The sequence below is a fragment of the Metarhizium acridum genome, assembly GCF_019434415.1.
Source record: "Metarhizium acridum strain ARSEF 324 chromosome Unknown scaffold_72, whole genome shotgun sequence".
Classification (NCBI taxonomy): Eukaryota; Fungi; Ascomycota; class Sordariomycetes; order Hypocreales; family Clavicipitaceae; genus Metarhizium; species Metarhizium acridum.
The window spans coordinates 128762-146962 of record NW_027094019.1 but is presented as its reverse complement, the minus strand read 5'-3'; the positions used below and the strand labels follow the sequence as shown (position 1 = coordinate 146962).

General features: G+C 54.7%; 11 protein-coding genes across 12 annotated transcripts; 8 read left to right on the top strand and 3 right to left on the bottom strand.

Moving 5' to 3' along the window:
* Positions 1-574: 574 nt before the first annotated feature.
* J3458_022593 (uncharacterized protein) lies at positions 575-3759 on the top strand. 2 transcript variants are annotated; one of them, XM_066123084.1, is made up of 2 exons: positions 2383-2564; positions 2645-3705. In XM_066123084.1, exons 1-2 carry the CDS (start codon positions 2505-2507, stop codon positions 3320-3322), a joined length of 738 nt encoding a protein of 245 aa, XP_065975720.1. In that variant the 5' UTR covers positions 2383-2504; the 3' UTR covers positions 3323-3705. The 2 variants fall into 2 exon arrangements, with proteins under 2 accessions (XP_007812694.2, XP_065975720.1); XM_007814503.2 differs by having other exon boundaries at positions 575-3759.
* Positions 3760-4504: 745 nt separating this feature from the next.
* J3458_006870 (uncharacterized protein) lies at positions 4505-5092 on the top strand (the record flags this gene model as incomplete). The annotated part of the gene is made up of 1 exon (XM_066119084.1): positions 4505-5092. The coding sequence occupies one exon, from the start codon at positions 4505-4507 to the stop codon at positions 5090-5092; it is 588 nt and encodes a 195-aa protein (XP_065975719.1).
* A 76-nt stretch (positions 5093-5168) lies between these two features.
* Positions 5169-5465, top strand: J3458_006869 (uncharacterized protein; the record flags this gene model as incomplete). Its single annotated transcript, XM_066119083.1, has 1 exon — positions 5169-5465. One exon carries the CDS (start codon positions 5169-5171, stop codon positions 5463-5465), a length of 297 nt encoding a protein of 98 aa, XP_065975718.1.
* Positions 5466-7781: 2316 nt separating this feature from the next.
* J3458_006868 (uncharacterized protein) lies at positions 7782-8206 on the top strand (the record flags this gene model as incomplete). Its single annotated transcript, XM_007814502.1, has 2 exons — positions 7782-8025; positions 8100-8206. 2 exons carry the CDS (start codon positions 7782-7784, stop codon positions 8204-8206), a joined length of 351 nt encoding a protein of 116 aa, XP_007812693.1.
* A 761-nt stretch (positions 8207-8967) lies between these two features.
* Positions 8968-10847, bottom strand: J3458_006866 (uncharacterized protein; the record flags this gene model as incomplete). Its single annotated transcript, XM_066119082.1, has 1 exon — positions 8968-10847. One exon carries the CDS (start codon positions 10845-10847, stop codon positions 10227-10229), a length of 621 nt encoding a protein of 206 aa, XP_065975717.1. The 3' UTR covers positions 8968-10226.
* J3458_006867 (uncharacterized protein) lies at positions 9415-10011 on the top strand (the record flags this gene model as incomplete). The annotated part of the gene is made up of 1 exon (XM_007814501.2): positions 9415-10011. One exon carries the CDS (start codon positions 9415-9417, stop codon positions 10009-10011), a length of 597 nt encoding a protein of 198 aa, XP_007812692.2.
* Positions 10848-11456: 609 nt separating the features above from the next.
* On the top strand, positions 11457-13025 carry J3458_006865 (uncharacterized protein; the record flags this gene model as incomplete). Its single annotated transcript, XM_007814500.2, has 2 exons — positions 11457-11721; positions 11794-13025. The coding sequence occupies 2 exons, from the start codon at positions 11457-11459 to the stop codon at positions 13023-13025; spliced, it is 1497 nt and encodes a 498-aa protein (XP_007812691.2).
* Positions 13026-13113: 88 nt separating this feature from the next.
* On the top strand, positions 13114-13494 carry J3458_006864 (uncharacterized protein; the record flags this gene model as incomplete). Its single annotated transcript, XM_066119081.1, has 1 exon — positions 13114-13494. One exon carries the CDS (start codon positions 13114-13116, stop codon positions 13492-13494), a length of 381 nt encoding a protein of 126 aa, XP_065975716.1.
* Positions 13495-15216: 1722 nt separating this feature from the next.
* On the top strand, positions 15217-15791 carry J3458_006863 (uncharacterized protein; the record flags this gene model as incomplete). Its single annotated transcript, XM_066119080.1, has 2 exons — positions 15217-15384; positions 15564-15791. 2 exons carry the CDS (start codon positions 15217-15219, stop codon positions 15789-15791), a joined length of 396 nt encoding a protein of 131 aa, XP_065975715.1.
* Positions 15792-16222: 431 nt separating this feature from the next.
* Positions 16223-16936, bottom strand: J3458_006862 (uncharacterized protein; the record flags this gene model as incomplete). The annotated part of the gene is made up of 1 exon (XM_007814497.2): positions 16223-16936. One exon carries the CDS (start codon positions 16934-16936, stop codon positions 16223-16225), a length of 714 nt encoding a protein of 237 aa, XP_007812688.2.
* A 309-nt stretch (positions 16937-17245) lies between these two features.
* J3458_006861 (uncharacterized protein) lies at positions 17246-17740 on the bottom strand (the record flags this gene model as incomplete). Its single annotated transcript, XM_066119079.1, has 1 exon — positions 17246-17740. One exon carries the CDS (start codon positions 17738-17740, stop codon positions 17246-17248), a length of 495 nt encoding a protein of 164 aa, XP_065975714.1.
* Positions 17741-18201: the final 461 nt, after the last annotated feature.

Below are 18201 nucleotides of genomic sequence, written 5' to 3'. Positions count from 1 at the left end.
TGTGGCTAGTAGCTAGTTTATAAGGCGTCTCGTAGTTTTCGGCATCATTATTGCCAATTATCGTCGCTCCTTAAGTCTAGCTTAGCAGTTCTCTACGACCAAGCTAGAGCTAGCTGAATCTACTTAAAATCCTCAACGAGCTCAAGGTACGTTTCACGGTGCGTCACCTCCACCCCCCTTGATCTACAGAAACTCCTGCTTCTGGCTGCCAGCAATATCATCCTCTAGTATCTCATACTGCCGTTGGTCAAAGTGATTGTTTTGTATCAAAGACTTGCCCCGCTGCGTATGCATCAGGCCGTCCCCGATAGTGCCCAGCAGGACTGTAAACCGAGCAGTCTCATTCTTATTCTCATTCTCATGCCTGCCGTCGCAGTCGCTCTGACCGGCTGCTTTGGACATCAGAGATCCAGAGCAGGTCTTCCGCGTTGACAGTCAACTCAGCTACCATGCTAATCGGCTTGCCCATGTGGTGCATCTGTTGTGATTACAGTCATCTATGAGCAATTTGCACGGCGGAAATGGTGGTATTTGGAGCATCTTTGGAGCCTCGATTGAGTCAATTGTCGATGTGTCTAGGTCTTTGTTACGGGCCCTAAAGTCCCTCAGATTCGTCCATGTCCCTTTTATACCCCGTCGATCCCCTGAAAATCCCAGTCGGGCTGCCCTTGCCTTGAAAAGCAATTGTCACGAGTCACGCCCAGCTTGAAAAAGCACCTTTGACCTCAACAGCATCGCGTCGTCTAGCTTGCCCATTGACACTATCAAGCGGCTGCCAGTCTGACGTAATTCATGGGCGAGTATCCTGCCTTGCATAGCCAGGAGTCGGATGACGGAAATGACCAAAAAAAAAGTCTCTGGGTTAGGGTTATTGGGAATGCATTACATAGGACACAATAACTACTATTAAATAACCAACATTAAAAAGAAGAAAAAAAAACCGAAATAAAGCAATACAACGACTTCTCATGGCGAAAGGCCAATTGCAAAGAAGAATAAACCTAGTTTCGTTGTTGACTTTGCACTGCATCAGATGCTTGAATGGTGCCACTTGACGCGTGTCGAGTCCCAAACGCGTCAAGTCGCGTTGGCGCTTCGTCGTTGCCCTAGGCAGATGGTCATAGTAACGCACGTCTGCATGCACTCACTCGGATGCATGTTGGACATTGTATGTCTAGATTGACCATCTCCCTCCCGCCTTTTCATTTCAATGTTCCTAAATGGACATTTTGTTGGTCTTCAAATGGGCTGGGGTCTGGTCCTCGTGCCAGGTGCCGCAGCCACAGACGCGCAAGTCCCGAATCGTTCGACCACCTGCGTTTGCGCAGGGCCCATCTCGGATCCTCCCACAAAAACGTCAATGACGAATTCTGGGCCGATACAGCACCCCAAGATACTGTGCTAAGAGCCTAAAGTTGACCACATCTATTCAGACACACGCAGAGCTCATCGACGACATTCTCAGGCAAGAGTCACCATCTCAATGGCGTCGGTCGCCCATCAAGAGGTTTCCGGGCGGAACGACGAGGGCTGTGCCCCTTCACTCGTCGCCTACGAGTCGGATACCGACTACAGCTGCGACTCGTTCGACTCTGACGTCGTTCTATCGAGCATGGAAGCGTGGAACGAGGCTAGGATAGCTAACTCTGTGAATGCACAGCCAACGCATCCATCGACACATGAGCAGGGACAAGTCAAGCCGCCGCAAATCGCACAAGACTTCTCAGCTCGCGGGGGAGAACGTATCGATAACACCGAACCCAATCTGTGCCAGGAGCAGCAAGACCTGATCGATTTGATTGCCAGCGGCCGCAATGTCTTCTTCACAGGCTCTGCGGGATGTGGCAAGTCCACCGTCTTGAAGGCTGCTGTTAGGAAGCTCCAGGACATGGGCCGAACTGTCCACGTCGTGGCGCCGACTGGCCGAGCAGCCCTTCAGGTCAACGGTGCAACGACGTGGACCTACATGGGGTGGACGCCTGATAACCTCAGGCTTTCCAAGAATAAGCTGATAGATTTAGTGTTCCGCAAGCATGTCCGGAAACGTCTCAAGAATACCGACGTGCTCATCATCGACGAGATAAGCATGGTCGAGAACCACCACCTGGAGCGTATAAACATTAGTATGAAGGCGGCCAGGCGATGGGGAGAGGACGCTGCGCCTCCGTTTGGCGGAGTACAGGTCATCGTGACTGGCGACTTCTGCCAACTGCCCCCGGTGAAGCCCTTTGAACATTGCATCTTTTGCGGGCAAAAGACGGAGGCTAACGATTACGAAACCGAGTTCGATTGCCCCAAGAATCATGGGCCGTTTAAGGAGCGCGAGAAATGGGCTTTTATGAGCGTGGCCTGGGAAGAATGTAAATTTGTGTATGTGGAGTTGAAGCAGATACACCGACAGAAGGATCAAGACTTTCTAAAGATGCTGCGGAAATGCCGACTTGGGATTTCATTCTCGCGAGAGGAGACGGAAATCTTAATGAATCATCCGTGCCACGTCACCAATGCCACGCGACTCTTCTCGACAAAGGAGGAAGTGGCAAGGACCAACACAGACAATTTTCGTAAGCTGCAGACTCCAATAGTCAAATACCAGAGCTTGGACGAGTTCAATTGGTGCCAGGATACTCATCCTTATTTGAAGCACTACAATAATCGCTCCCCAGACGGTTCCCTGGTACAGCTCAAGGAACACCGCCTAGAACGACAGGTACAACTAAGGATAGGCATGATCGTGGTGCTACAAGTCAATCTCGACCTCCGAGCGGGGCTCTGCAACGGCAGCCAAGGAATCATCTGCGGATTCGAGGACTATGATCCTGCCAAACTCCCCAGAGCCAAGTCAAGCACGCGCTCATCATCTGCTGCGGAATCCGCCACCATATACGGGGACTATGCGTCTCTCAAAGAACGACAAGTAGAGCGCTTCATGGCCGGACAGGAGATGAAAATTTGGCCCCAAGTGCTCTTTCATAACGGCCAAAAGCGCACTATTTACGCAGAGTGCACAGTCAACTCGTTCGGCCACAAAGAGCCTTACTCACTCTTGCACCGCACGCAGATTCCCCTGATGGCCGCCTGGGCCATGAGCATCCACAAAAGTCAGGGGATGACGCTGGACCGCGTCATCGTCGACGTTTCGAAGGCATTCGAAGAGGGTCAGGTGTACGTCGCCTTGTCGAGGGCGACGGGTCTGCATGGGCTCAAGATTCAGGGCAGCCAGGAGGGTCTGTCGGTTGGGCGCGGAGGCAACGCCGATGTCCAACGTTTTCTCAGGGAGAAGTTTGGATCCGGATCCGGGCTCCCGTCCTTATATCCTTGAACGGCCCATGGTTTTCAGGTCGCAGCTGACCGTTCGGGGCGAAATAGCAAACTGGCTAATTGTGCTTTGCCTGTTGACATCTCCCGAACAATGCTGATCGCTGTTGGCCGTAAGAGAAGGCCAAACCTCCAAGGCTCGTAATTCTGTTCGACTTGTTGGACGGGACACTAGTGTTGTCGGAACTGTACGCCATCAGGCCCCCAATATGCTCAGGGTAGAGCATCACACGCTATGCAGCCATCGTGTGGCAGGCATCCATTCTCGTCAACATCTGGAAGCTACATAGACACTAAGAGATTGACGACTCTCTTATCCGGGTAGCATGTAACACATATAGCCACTAGGTACATTGTGGCGAACCTAATTCCTCCCTTGATCTCGCTGACACTAACTCTTCCGCTTGGTTGCGACTAGAAAGAACATTGCTTGTATTATATACTTTTAGAGATATACTTGTATTGTAATATACGTTATAAGGTTTCCATCTCAATTAATCATATTACATTTGATTATAATGCAGTACAAGGTACATTTGCATCCACTATATTGGAAAATGTTTATAACAAGATCAATAGTGTTATGGCTGCTTCCCGGGAAAGAATATTCGTATATCAAGACCTTGAATGAACATGTACTAGCCTAGCGGACTACCGAGCTCTTGAGATTTGTAGTATTTTGTCGATGCTCTCGCCCATACAATCCTTGCAAATCGCGAAGAACGAGGGGATGTGTAGGATGCAGGATAGTGAGTCGTACCGGGTGGTATAGACAGCACCATTACCTAGATACCAAGGGACGGCTTGAGATGATGCTAAGAATATGTTAGGCTTTCGTTCACGAACCCGACTGCCAGGGCTCAACATACTTGTAGGCTCTGGCGGTCGGGTCAATGATGTTGTGTAATCTAACGCGGTATAATGTGCCGTGCGGCGGTCAGATTTGATTGCTTTTGACGCATTTTGATGCATGTATTTACAGTCTGGTATCTTACTTGGTATCCTTAAAAAAATTATTGAAACTTGACTCTGATAAAATAAAATTATAAATTATTACTCAAGCAACCAAGCCCAGGCCTCAATCCAGATTCCAGACGCTCTTCATCCTGCCTGCCTATATGTGGCCTCATTATTCCACTAACAAACTCCATACTTGGCACGGACTCACAGAGTCGGATTTTTAGGCATGTTGCTCCCGGTTCCCTCAGCGGGAAATTTGGACCAGACACCATTCAATGTTCAATTCGACGAGGGAACCAAAAGGCATGTCCGGAGAGGTCCAAACCCCTCTCGGTTGTCGCGCCGCAATGGCCGACCGGTTGCACGCACGCCGTGTCGCGTCCGCGACGTGGCTTGCCATCATCAACGCCCCGTCTGCAATCGATGCCGCCGACGCAGACAAACGGCCACAGCCTCGTCCACGCCGGCAGAGCAAGCTGAGCGCAGGCACGAGGTTCCAAACGACCCGGTTCTTCCTCCCCCACCGGCAAACTCGGCTCCGTCAACTCCCAGTCCTGGCTTGACATTTCTCTTTGCTTTGCGGTGCTTGTCCGGCCCGTCAAACGAGCAAATCGTATACAAGGACGGGACAGAGCAAACGTATGGCTGGGAATACATTGCCGTGAGCAAAATCATAGAGTCCGTAGGAACTGCCTTTGGTGACATCTGGGCTCGGGGCGATGCCAGTCTTTCTACCATGGCGGAGATGCTCTGCAGCAACACCAGACGCCCGGCCCTAATGCGACCAACATTCCAGTTCTCGAGCATGGCTTGACCAATTCTGCGGCAAGAACCTCGGATGGGAGTCCATTGGTCCATTGTGGGCGCACGTAGCCCATGTTTCCAACATCATGGACGCCATGCGCCCCGTCAGCTTAGGATTCATCGACGGCAAAGACTCGTGGGAGACGGCGCGCGCGTCAGCTGACGCGGCACTCTACCGACTTGCTCCTCGACTTGTGTGGGCGGTTTGGAATCCTATGCTCGGTGCAAAACGGGCCCTCGTACAAGGCCTCCTTGTGCTCCGAGAACAGGCGGCGAGTGGCCGCCATGGTATTCGCGGGCGACGATCTTGGAGTAGCATTCACAGGGCGCCCGCCTCTCATCAGCTGGCGGTATGGCTCGACTCCTCTCCAGATCGACATTAGTGACGAGGACCTCGACGGCGACGAAAGCCACGCCTCATCAAGGCCGTTTGTTCTCTGGACGAACAGGGGTGGAACGCCGACGGCCGCATATACCCGTGTACGTTGATCAGGATCAGGGGCCGACCATTATCCGCGACGACATGATTGTTACCATGGACTGGGGGGTGTTTACGCAGCCAGACTTTGACTTTCAGCTGCTTGATGCGTTTGAGTGGATGCGCACTGATGGGCAGTGATGAAGGAGGTTGCCCAAGAATGCACTGTTGTCATGTATACACCGTGCCATGGCAGTGTGAATCGTATTTGAATAGTCTCTGCTTGCGAGAGATGTGATTCCTCGGAAATTTTGTCACTTTTCCTTTTCTGTATTGCCATTCGACACGACAACTTTGCCTCGCAGACATTGCTTGTATGGGAAAAAGCCGGTATTTGCTGACCATGCTCAAACCATTTTCCAGCAGATGTTCATGCCCTAGACAAGACGCTTTGCATGGCTCTTCTCTCATGACAAGTTGTTGGTTTTGGTCTTGGAGGGTTACCCAGTCATGTTTTGGCCATATCTTGCATCAGAATTTAAACTCCGTCAACAGCAAAGACGCAGCATAGAAGCCAATCAACGCCTGGAGTTGCTGTGCCGCACGATTTTCAGCCAGTCGCCGCCTCGTGTCGGCCTGCATCCCGCACCACGTAATGTTGATGCCGCGTCCGTGGCCGTCCCTTGTCAAGACCTTGTCCCCGTCGTCGGCAGCTCGTGGTCGAGTTGCGCGGGTTTAGCAAAGATACAACAAGCTGAAAGGTGACAGTCAGGCCCATCCATCGTTGATGTCTAAGCTGGGAGTTGTGGACTGCCCATTGTTAGATGGTGCCAACTTTGGCCTTATTCTTGCGTGATTGTCGAAATAAGGCGAACCATGTCTGGTGAGAAAAGGCGAGTGGAACGATGGAGCCATGGCACCAACACACAATAAAATAATGGCACATGTGTATTCACTGCGGCCGATATGCCGTGTACATGGGACATGGACGCTTAACAAGTCAAGTCGGTATCCATATCTTGGACGTCAAGTATGCCCGTCGTGTTCCGCCCAGGCGAACCAGGAACACGGAGCTCGCAAAGCATCTGCGACATGGGAATAACATGGTCCAAGTGCTGGCAGCTGCATTTGTTTACTATTTCTGCCTCTGAAACTCACTTGGAACAAGCACTCGAGGTTTAATGAATCGTTTCCAAAATACTCGGCATAGAAGCGACACCATGACTGCAGCCTAGTCTCACGAACCCGAGCGTCTCTTGACGCAATTCCAGGCATTCCCGTGAGAAAACATACCCCTTGGCCCGCGCATGGCCGCCATGTTTCCGGCCACGGTGCTCAGGCCGGCTGCGAATCAATGCTCTGTGCTGACATTGATGTCTTTGTTGCCTCATTGGCGCATCGTGCCACAACGAAAACAGCCAGACACTTCGTATTTCGCCGCATCGGCCCTTGACGACGGAAACACGACGGCCAATGGCCCGAACCTCGCGTAATACAGCATGCAGGGAGAAGATTCTAGACCACCTTGTACGCTCTTCCAAAGCGCCGGGACGGACGCAAAAAGTGCCATTGATAGCACCGCGTCCCTTTTCGTAAACGGCGCACAAAGGCCCGACACGGCGAGCTGAAGCCTGAAAGGTATTCTTGTAAAGCACAGAGTAGAGCGTGGCCCTCTATCGACTGACTTTCAGCGACTGAAACATACATTGCCCACCAGACAGCATTCGTTTGTTCTCTGCCTCTCGCCATGTCCGATGATGATGATGAGTGGTCTCTGGCATGTACACCCGCCACATGGCCGGCTCGACGCAAGTCCCGGGCTCATCAGCAACGCGGCCCAGCCAGTGCCTCGAGTCGATCCCACCACCTCGTCTGTATCTTGTGGCGACAATAGCCAACGGGCGCTCGAGTTTCTCGTATTTGTCTTGAGCGAACATGTCCATCTTGTCATGAGCGTCACGACGGGTGCAACAACGATGCAGGTGCCACTGCCACTGTAGCAACGGGCTCCTCCGACAGATTAAAAAAAAAAGAAGAAGTAAAAGATCTGACGGCTCATATGCCACACGACTTCGTATTCCCGTGAGTGGGCGCCCTTTTCATCCTTCCGACTCGTTGGCGTGGATGGGTTTTGAGTTTGACAGCAGGTCTGCCCACATATAAGATGGTACCGCTTCCCAAAACAAAAGAAGCACAGCAGCATCTTGGACCACGCTTTCCGGAACGCATCTACTTGTTCGTCTTGCTTTGTACAACAGCCGTCTTCCACACCGCATCAGTCATGTACTCCAACATCATCATCGTGGCCGTGGCCGCCGCCGCCCTCTTGGCCCCCTCGAGTGCGCTTACCATGCGCAACAAACACGTCGGTGACTTTCGTCTCTTCTCGCACCAGGGCTGCTTTGACGGCAACCTTGGCGTCTGGACCGTCATAGACGATGACGTCGCGCATCAGCCCTGCCAGCCCATGAACGACATTGCTGTTCACTCCGTCAATGTTAATGCCGTGAATGGCGCTTGCAAATGTAAGTTTTGGCCTCTGTAACCTCTGCGGAATTACTCTGCGCCCTTGTGAGAGGTGAACTGATTGCTTCCACAGTCTCCCTTTACGAGGATGCGGATTGCAAGGCCGGCGGGCAAAATACCACGCAGGGCAACTGCTACAATAGCGCTGCTGGCTGGAAGGCGTGGAAGATGACGTGCTAGTTCGGATACTGTCCTTGGAGACGAGTCAATGTTTTGTTTTATTGGTGTTGAGCTCATCCTGGGGTGAAGCACGTGGTATTGGTCGGGGAGCCATCGCGTGGACAGTGTATGATGGATCGCTTCACGGCGTGCGCCTCTGCATCGAGACGCTTAATATTAATCTGCTGTTGGCTAAAGCAGCTACCGGTGCACACATGTTTGTTTAATGCTTGGCCTCTGGGTTTTGCCGCGGTGCGCCATGCAGCCAGCCAGCTTGTGTACCTGATGACGCATCTCGGAGCCCGGCGAGCCCGGCAAACTACGTACGCGCGGCCCTCGTCGTGATGGATTTTTTTTTTTTTTTTTGTTTGCCATGGCACAAAAGAGCGGGAATCAAGTTCCATCTACCGGTGGCGGCACAGCCCGCAGCCCTGATCTGATCTTGCGCGTAACGAAGCCCGGCGGCCCGGATCTCAAGACCTGGGCACAATCGCCCTTGGGTTTTGGCCGTCAACTTGCCCTTGATTGCAGATTGGCTGTGCCAAACTCGATGGAATCTGCGCCGGAATAGTTCAGCTTACAAGGGTCGACTGGTCCATCTACGAAGCAGAGGCTGCGTAACCTCACCTTTTGCACGAGGCTTGTCCTCACCTGCCATTGTCTTCTCCACCGTCTCACAGCCAAGCAAGCATGTAGTGTGCGGTCGACCTGTATCGCATCGGTCGCGACGCATACACCAACTTCAGCATGTCTCTTCTGTTGGCGGTCTTTTGATAAAAGGTGGCGCTCTGCGGAACCAATCCTACACTTGTGGCCCTGGTTGAGACTGCCCAGGCCAGCCCCGTGAGTTGAGGCTTAGAGAGACGAGCCAGACTTTTGTTTTGCTTCTTCTTTCCAGCTCTTTGCATAATAGCAAGCACCATCAATGAGTATATTCAAGGGGGTTGGCTTCCAAGAGGCGTTGAGGCGGTGCCCGGTGACGACTGATACGGAGTATCCCAGGTAGTTGTTGGAGCGCCATAGATTCAGGCAAAGGCCATGTGGTGTGCAAGTCACCTATTAAGCCAGTATAACTGCCGGTGTAAATAGTTGGGCCATTCCTGAGAATTCATAGTTTCAAGCAAGTCCTTTGTCCTCGGACCGCAAAACACCATTAAAGTATACTTCGTTTACTTTACGGCATCTCTCGCTCAGGACCGTCGTTACAACTCAACTCATCGTCCTTCGTTATGAACCTTGTCATTCTCACTGTTTTCTCTGCTTCTCTGGCTTCCCTTTTCGGGGCCTCGGGCCTTTCCCCCCGAGATGCCGCCGAGGCTGCTTGTCCTGATGTCGGCCGCCAGCCTTGCGGTACACTTTGCGTCGAACAATCCCATACCTGTGGTCCCACAGGGTGTCCTATCCATTCCGTCTGCTGGCTCGGGGACCATGGACTATATGGCTGCTGCCTTGCCGGGAAAGGCTGCCGAGTCTCGGGGGGCTCTGACATCACCACCGACACCATCAGTGTTCCTGGAAACACCAGCGCCATCACTACTTCCGAGCCAACTTCACCTGGAGAGGATAGGACTGCTATTGGTGAGACAATCGCCGCTGAAACCACAACACCTTCAGTTGCTGGTCCTACTGGCGCCGTAGCTCGCGTCCCGAACACAACAGCAAACTCCAACGCCACAGGGGCTGCTGCTCCCACCGCGTCGAGCCCTCCTATTACCGCTGGAATTGCGGCCAATGGCCTCGCTGCTTCTGGCCTGCTGGGGGTCGTGCTTGTTGTATTTCCTTCCCTTCTTGAGGTGCCGGCTTGGGAATCGCAGCGAGCTCCCTAGAGCAAAGGGAAATACGCTACTTTATCGCTGATAAGACGTTGGGGGTAGTTGAATCATCAGATGGCTGGCGGCGAATTCCGCGAGAGAAATAAGATGGAAATACTCACGGCATCAGTGGTTGAGCATCAAGGTAAGCGCCAGCTTCACGATGTGTGACACCAAAACATGCACAACCTGCGTCTGTAGAGTAGGGATCCCATAAGAGCTGTGTCAACTTACACCCCCATGTATTGCTCTTCCACGAAGCACTTCTGGCCCGCCCCTACAGCCCTACCACGCTCCGTCGAAGAACAAGGCCACATGAGTAGCCACACGTAGAGTTGGGCAATCGTCACGCAGACCTTGCCGAAACGCTGCCCGGACCACTGGTACTCGTACGCCTCCTTCAACTGCTCCAGCTCAAACAGTCTCTTGTCAACCACGGGCCTCGGCGTCTCCGGATTGCCCTCGACGGCGAGGCACATGTCCTCCATCTGCTGGCGGCTTCTGACCAGGATCCCCCTCGTGGTGCACAGATTGTGCAAACACTCGAGGAACCCAGGCTGGTCCTTGGTGTCCTGGCCACCTACAAATCCGACAATGGTGATCAGCCCCGATACCTTGACCGCCTTCAAGCTCTGCTCCATGGACTTGGGCCCGGCAACCTCGATGATGTGGTCGAGGCCCACGCCGCCGGTCCCCTGGGTGAGCACCCACCGTCCCCGGGCGACCGGGTTGTCCAGGACGCCGTAGAGTGCGTCCACGCCGTGACCCCGGCGTCGGCTTGGGTGAGGGGGCCGCCGATGTGCTCCTGGCTGGCGCCGTCGGAGCCGCTTCGGGAAGTAGGGCCTTGACATAATCGTGCTGCTGGTGTGTCGGTGTTGTCTGGTAGACTGTGGTTCACTGGCAATTAGCAAGCATAATTGATCATTTGACGTAGCGTGGTTCTCCATGTCGCGTCCATTGTGGGCATTCCGAAATGCCGTGGAAATCATCCTCACTGATCAATGTCGTCATGGTTTGACTATACCATCATGTCGCCAAGTACCATGTATGAAAAGTTCGGAATTGATTGAATTGTTGTCAATTGATTTCCCCCCCCCCCGTCGAGCTGTTTGCCACTATAGTCAATGCTTCCAATGAACCCGTGGTCCAGTCATGATGGAATCTGGCGCGCGTTGATGGCCAACTCGTCCCGCCCACATCCATACGCACCGGCGAGGCGCAGCGCCAACTATTATCTGTGCCAGGAACCAAATGGCGCCGCCGTCAAACAAGGTTGCAGCCTGCACATTGAGTCGGTGCGGCTGCTGAGATGTGTGTGACTGGGGCCGCCAATGTGTCCTTTGCGGCGTGACTCCACGGTCAAACCATGCCGTCGAGGATGAAGCCACGTCCCACTCGATGCTCGGGGAGGCTTCGTGAGAAAAGTCTGGCACCATGCCGACTCGCGGCCTCTCCCAACCATGCCGTCGAACCACTCATCGATGGCTCCCAAGCCCAACCCTCCCGGCATTCTCCAACCACCAGCCTCTGCCCCCGACGCGTCGACGTCGACATCTACGACGCGCACGGGCATCGTCGTCTTCTCGGGGGGGAGCGCCGCCAATAGTCTCGTCGACGTGTTTGAGCGCGTCCGCGAAGCCAACCAGACCTCGCTGAGCTACGTGATTCCCATTTCAGACAACGGCGGCAGCACAAGTGAGATTATCCGCGTCTTTGGCGGACCAGGTACGCCCACTTTGCCTCGATGCAAACGCGCAACAGACCAGTGATCTGACACGTGCACAAACACACATGCAGGCATCGGCGACGTGCGCTCACGACTCGTGAGGCTGATCCCGGACAATGACGCCCCCGAGACAGTTGCCATCAAACACCTGTTCAACTACCGTCTGGCCAAGACGTACGAAGCCGCGCGGGCTGAGTGGTTCGAGATTCTCGACGCCACACATGGTCTCTGGACCGACGTGTCGTCGCCCAAGAGAGAGCTGATTCGCGCCTACCTCAACAGCTTCAACCTGGAAGTCATCAAGCGCATGCGGCCCAGCAGCCGCTTCGACTTCTCCAAGGCCAGCATCGGAAACCTGTTCCTGACGGGCGCGCGCCTCTTCACCGGGAGCTTCGAGGCCGCCATTTACCTGCTGAGCTCCGTCTGCGCCGTCCCCGACACCATCTCGGTCCTGCCCGCCCTCAACACCAACTTTGCCCATCACATTGCCGCCGGCCTGCAGGACGGGACCGTCATCACGGGCCAGAACGACATCTCGCACCCCAGCTACCCGACCGCGGCGGTGCCCGGCGCTGGTGCCGCCGCCTCGAGCACCGGCGTGCAGACGCCCGCCTTGTCCGTGGGCCACGACACCGAGGAACACGACAAGATTGAGGACGCCAATCTTCCCGGGTCGCTGCCGGCCCTGCGCCGACAGGCCATTGCCTTCTCCAAGGACGACGACGAGGACCTGCCGTCGCGCATCGACAGGATATGGTACATCAACCCCTACGGCCAGGAGATTCGCATCCCCGCCAACCCGCGTGTTCTCGACGCCATCAACACCGCCGGCACCGTCGTCTACTGCATAGGCTCGCTCTTCACGTCCCTGATCCCCAACCTGGTTCTCAGGGGCGTGGGAGAGGCCATCGCCAGCCCGCCCATCAAGAACAAGATTCTCATTCTAAACGGCACGACGGATCGCGAAACAGGCCCGTCAGACAATCCCTTGACGGCGTTGGACTTTGTCGCAGCCATTGCGAATGCGTGCGCCGACTCACGGGGGTGGCGGAGGCCATCCGAGGACGAGTACAATCTCTACGTCACCCACCTCGTACACCTCGAAGGCCCGGCGTCGCCAAAAGTAGACAAGCACAAGTTTGGCCAGCTGGGCATTGACACGATACGGCTCTACGGGCCAAAGGACGAGTTTGGCCGCGGCGGGCGGTATGACGCGACGGCTTTGGGCCAGACGCTGGAGACGGTGGTCGGGAGAAAAGACATTCGCATGGATCGGAGTCGTCGGAATACCCTCGTCGGCTAGCATGGTCAAACAACACGTATATCCATTATCAAGAGCTGCTTGAAAAAAAAATAAATAAAGCAGAGTCACATGTATTAGGTCGCGTATAATGAATCGTGCATCCCGTCCCAAGCAATTCGGAGCCCATTGCTTTCCCTTTCGCTACACGAAGCGTCTACGACTCCCCCATCTTTCATCGCCCCCTCAGCCCGCAAACACAATGTATGCCATGACCACGGGCCAGGCCGTCGACAGCAATATCGCGGCCAGCACCGACCCCCCGCCCACGCGTATCCTGTCCATGGGGCCCTTCCAGCGGTCGACGAGGGCGCACATTGTGAAGATCATGGCGCAGACGTACAGGACGAGCCCCCATATGATGACGAGAAGAATGTCGCCGAAGCGGTCGCTCGGGCTGAGCACCACCTTGGACGTGTCGGGGACAAAGGTCGACGAGAGATTGTTGCCCATGGTTGCCCTCCTCGGTTGACGCTATTAATAGTGTAGAAAAAATTCGCGCAATGTGACAGACGGCGGAATAGTCGGGGCCTTTTATGCCGTGTTTTGAGCGATTAAAAAGAGTGAAAGAAAAAAAAAATTGTCCAGCAACTAGATTCTCGCCAGCGAGTAAAACGGGCTCCCGAGAGAGAAAAGAATGGATGGATGCCCTCCACCGAAATGAATAAGCCCAAGCAAGGCGAGAGATGGAAGAGAAAAAAGGCAATGACACAATTACAGATACTTGGGAAGAAGGAGTGGAAAATGGCATGACCTGATTTTCAGTCTCGCCTTGGCAGCGGCATCCCAGCACAGATATCACATCCCATCTTGCCACGTTCCCACGTTCCCACCACTTCCACCACTTACACCACTTACACCACTCCTCGACGGCTCCCGTGACGATGAATGCGGCACCGGAAGCGCCACGGAGGACCGGGGGTCGCCGGCCACTCACAGCCGCCGGGACAGGGATGGCTTCGGAATTGCGGCTCCAAGTGTCTCAGCCTCCCAGGGAGCTGGTCGACCCGGCCATCTGGACGTCGCACGACCGCTCGTCTCAAACGTCGGCTGCCTTTTCGGAGTTTGTGGAATATACGACGCTTTGCTCCCCATTCTTCATGGGAGGAGCAAAGGACGCCGCGCTTGGGACGAACGGGGGGGCAAAGGACCAGCTTTTGCCGGGATATGTCATGTTTATGACGGTGCACATGTGGCTTTCCAGACGAGTGGGCAACTTGGGATGACATGGAGTTGTGACGGACAGCCGCACGGGTTGGGTATTTGCCCACGTCGACTCTCGGACCAGCTCGACGGGTTTGCGGTTCAGCCTCTCCAACCCCATGACATGCTGCCTATGCCTCGAAAACGCCAGCTGTAGACGCTGTTTCTTCCGTCTCGCGTCGTCGGCCAAATGTGTCATTTACATAAGCCCCATACGAGCGGCTGCCTCAACGTGTTTGATGCGCGCCACTCGCCCAACCCCCGTTGTTTCACGATGCCCTCACGCCTTTTTTTTTTTTTTTTTTCCCGCCCAGGGCACACGACACGAATGCAAAACAGCACTGCGGTACTTCACGCTTTGCCCCCGGAGGAGATCCAGGCGGGCAATCAGGCAGTCTCATCTAGTAGTTGTGCTCCATCGCGGCACCAAACCATCAATCTGATCTGGGACATTGCGGCGCCGTGTGATGGGATGCCTTGCTCCATCCAACACGCTCTGCGGCGGGCTACGGTAATCACTGATGAGCCAAAGTCAAAAGTAGGCTGTCAAGAATTCGGACCATGAGAAACCCGAGCTTTGTTCTTGGAGCCGCAACGCATCTTGTCATTCGCTCACCAACCGCCCTCGCGCAAATCTGCCAAAAGAGGAACAAACATCTCGGCATGGCCACGACCCCGAGCGCCAAGGTCCTGCCCAGCTGCAGATGGCTGTCCTTTGAGGGCTGGGACGCCTGGAGGAGGCGCTCGCGCACATGGACAAATCCGTGCTCCTGGGCCACGCCGACAAGATCAAGGGCCAGCGGCTCACGTTGAGCAGCCCGTTCTCAGCGCGCCGGCGCCGGGTCTGTTTCGAACTAGTCGCCGAGGCTGGCAGCCCAGTCATTGCCCGAGTTCGCTTGCCGGGCCACCACCCGGACGCGGCCCCGGCCGTCGGCAAAGAGGACGAGGACGAGGATGAGGACGAGGCGTGATAGCCTGCGAGATGGCCACCATGAGGCTCGTGGAGCAGAAGCTGCCCGGCGTTGTTGTCCCCCGGGTGTACGCCTACGAGGGCCCGGGCTCGCAGCTCGCCGCCGGCGCCGGTGGCGTGTACATGCTTCTCGAGGGCTTCTACGGCAACACTCTACGCGACGTCGGGCCCGACATGTCCAGCCTTCCTGTACGTGTTGGCAGGTGGTGTACGAGAGCGTGTCGCGGCACGAGTTTGGTGAAGAGGTGTTGCGGCACAAATTCCGGAGCGCCGAGAAGGAGTTGCCGATGCAAGGGAGACCTGTTGCTGTGTCGTCCGGCCAGATTTGGGGCAGCCCGGCGTCGAGAATTTATGCTTGCTTCTCCAAGCTCGGCCGCGTGCCCGAGGCCGATGGCGGCTTGGTCTACCAGGTGGTGCGGCTGGCGTTTGCTTGGACCGGTAGAGAAGCAGACGAGTGCCTTGAAAATATCAAAATTCATTATAATGCTTCAACCTTGCGAAAACGTGCTAGACCAAAAGTCATGTCCGTCGCTGGACGAGCAGTGTCTGCTGCTCCCGTGTATGGCAGCGGTTTCATACTACGCCTCGCACTGTAGTCAATCATGGTCCTGATTACGATGGGGCCTCCAGTCTTTGCTTTTTTTCTGTGTAAATGCAATTGCCAAAATCCCCATCCTATCAAGGACGTTTGGTTGATCCAGTCCCAAAGATACTCGGCCAAGGGCGAGCGACGTCAAGTGCGGTTGTAACAAGCGACAGCGACCGTTACAGAGTATCCAAATCCTTTTTTTTTTTTCTTGCTTTATAATTTCAACAAAGTTAAAATGCAAGCCGCTACAGGCGCAGCGCCATGAAGAGTTAATTGATCGGTGCTTCTTCAAGTACTCCCTATCTCGCAAACCGACCGACACCCATAGTACCTCTTAAACATTGAACCTATTCTAAGCATTTAGTCTCCCGTTTATTAAATACAACAGAAAATGCTACGCCATTTTCTTGATTCATCTCACCACTGTTTCTGGACATCTCAGCCAAGCTCTACTGACGCCCCTTTCTTGCCCTTTGTCACAGGCACCCGCGTGTCCATCTGCGGGATCCAACTCAACCCGTCCCGCCTCAAACACTTTTCCAAGGCAAAACTACCCGCCAGCTCCTCTAGCTCTTCCTTCATCTTGCCCTCAAAGGCCTCGGCCAGCTCCCACCCGAGATACTCGCTCATCAGGCACTCCCTCGCCACCCGCTCCACTTGCCTGTCAAACGTCCAAATCTTGGGGTACTTCTTTTGGCGCAGGTGCTCCGGAACCACGTCCTTCGGTTTGGAAATGAGCGGCTGGTAGACCAGGGCGTGGAGCTGGGTCTTGCCGGCGCAGGCCCAAGAGTCCAGACCCAGCCGCTGCTTCTTCTCGACAAACGGGCGCATGAGCCGCATGTGCGGACTCTCGGGATCGAGGTACACCATGCCCTGGCAGCCAACGTCCTTGTACGGCCATATGCTCCACGACACGCCGCCGCACGCCCGGTATATAGCCAGCTGTTCTCGCAGCAGGGCAAAGCGCTTGGCGTTGGTTTCCGCAGCGTCCGCGTCTGTCCTCGCGTCCCGGTACACGGGGCCGAGCTCGCCGTTCCATATCGGCACGCCCGCCCCTCTCATAAGCTTGACTCTGCGCTCAAAGCTCACTCGCAGCTTCTTCTTCCGCGCTTCCGGTCCTTTGTATTGTTCTGGCAGCGGGAAGCCCGTCATGCTGTAGTCGTGGCAGCTGTACACGGCGTTTGGCAGTGTCTGTAGCGTCAAATGCCGAACAGTCCATGGGGTACGTGTTGCCGTCGAGGAACAACATTTGGCCTGGGTCAACGGCTCGAATGGCCGCTTCCACCCTATTGTACCACGAGATGGGCCGCGTGTGCTGGGGGTCTGCCGGCTCGTTGAGCGGGTTGTATGGCGCGATGACGGGATTCCCGGCATAGGGCCTGGCGTCCACAGCTGAATGGCACGGCCCTGGAAATCTCGAAACTCCCAGAACAGGACCCTGCTCAGGCCCGAGTCGCTGTGTCAGTCCTGGTTCTGGCCGCCGGGGACCGCGTGCGGGTCCAGCACCACGTACGTGTTGTACTTGGAGCAGATGTTGACGATTCTGTCCAGAAGCTGAAACCCCGGCTCTTTTGTGACGTCGGAGCTGTCGTCGTCCATGAAGTGGCGATAGTTGAACGACACACGGAGACAGTTGAGGCCCAGCGAGGCAAACAGCTCTGCGTCCGCCTCACCAAAGAAGTGGTGCAGGAGTCGGGAGAAGTCTGGTATAATTCGGCCCTTTCCTTGCCGAGAACTTCGTTCAAGGCGTCGAGGTGCTCGTGCTCGTGCCCGGAGTAGCCAGTGAGGAAGTTTTCCATGCTGAGTATGCCGCCTAGCCCGGCACCGAGGACTACTTCGTCCCCGGTCGGGTCGACTATTCTTGTGCCACTTACACGGAGCATGGTGCATGGCTGGTTTGTTGGTTTGCTTGTTTACTTGGACCGGCCGTTGGTCTGACTGATAAAGGGCGCGCATTTTGAATGGCGGACAGGGACATTGTGGTTTGCTGTTGCGGTCAAGAATCTATGCGCCATGGGCCAATGGAGGGTTTTTTTTATTATTACTTGGCCGTATTCTTGCAAATCAACCTTTGGTAGCAATCTCCAACGTCTGATCAATTACTCAATGCTACGCAGCTTCTAGGTACGTGAATCCGACACTCCGCGTAAGTGGGTATCTCCTTAGTTGAATCGGGTTGTGAAGGACTAGCTACGTTTACGTACCTTTTGAGTACATTTCATTTGGTAGAGAATGTAGGCTGTGGCGCTTGGTCGTCAGATTCATATTTCTCAAGTTCATCTGCTCATCGATATACTTGATCATGAGGTCCATTGACAAGCCGGTCGGCCAACACGGCTAGACTTGTTACTATCGACAAAAGATATGCGTCCCAGGGAGTAAAGGAAAGCAGCGTGTTGGGCTTATTATGAGCAACC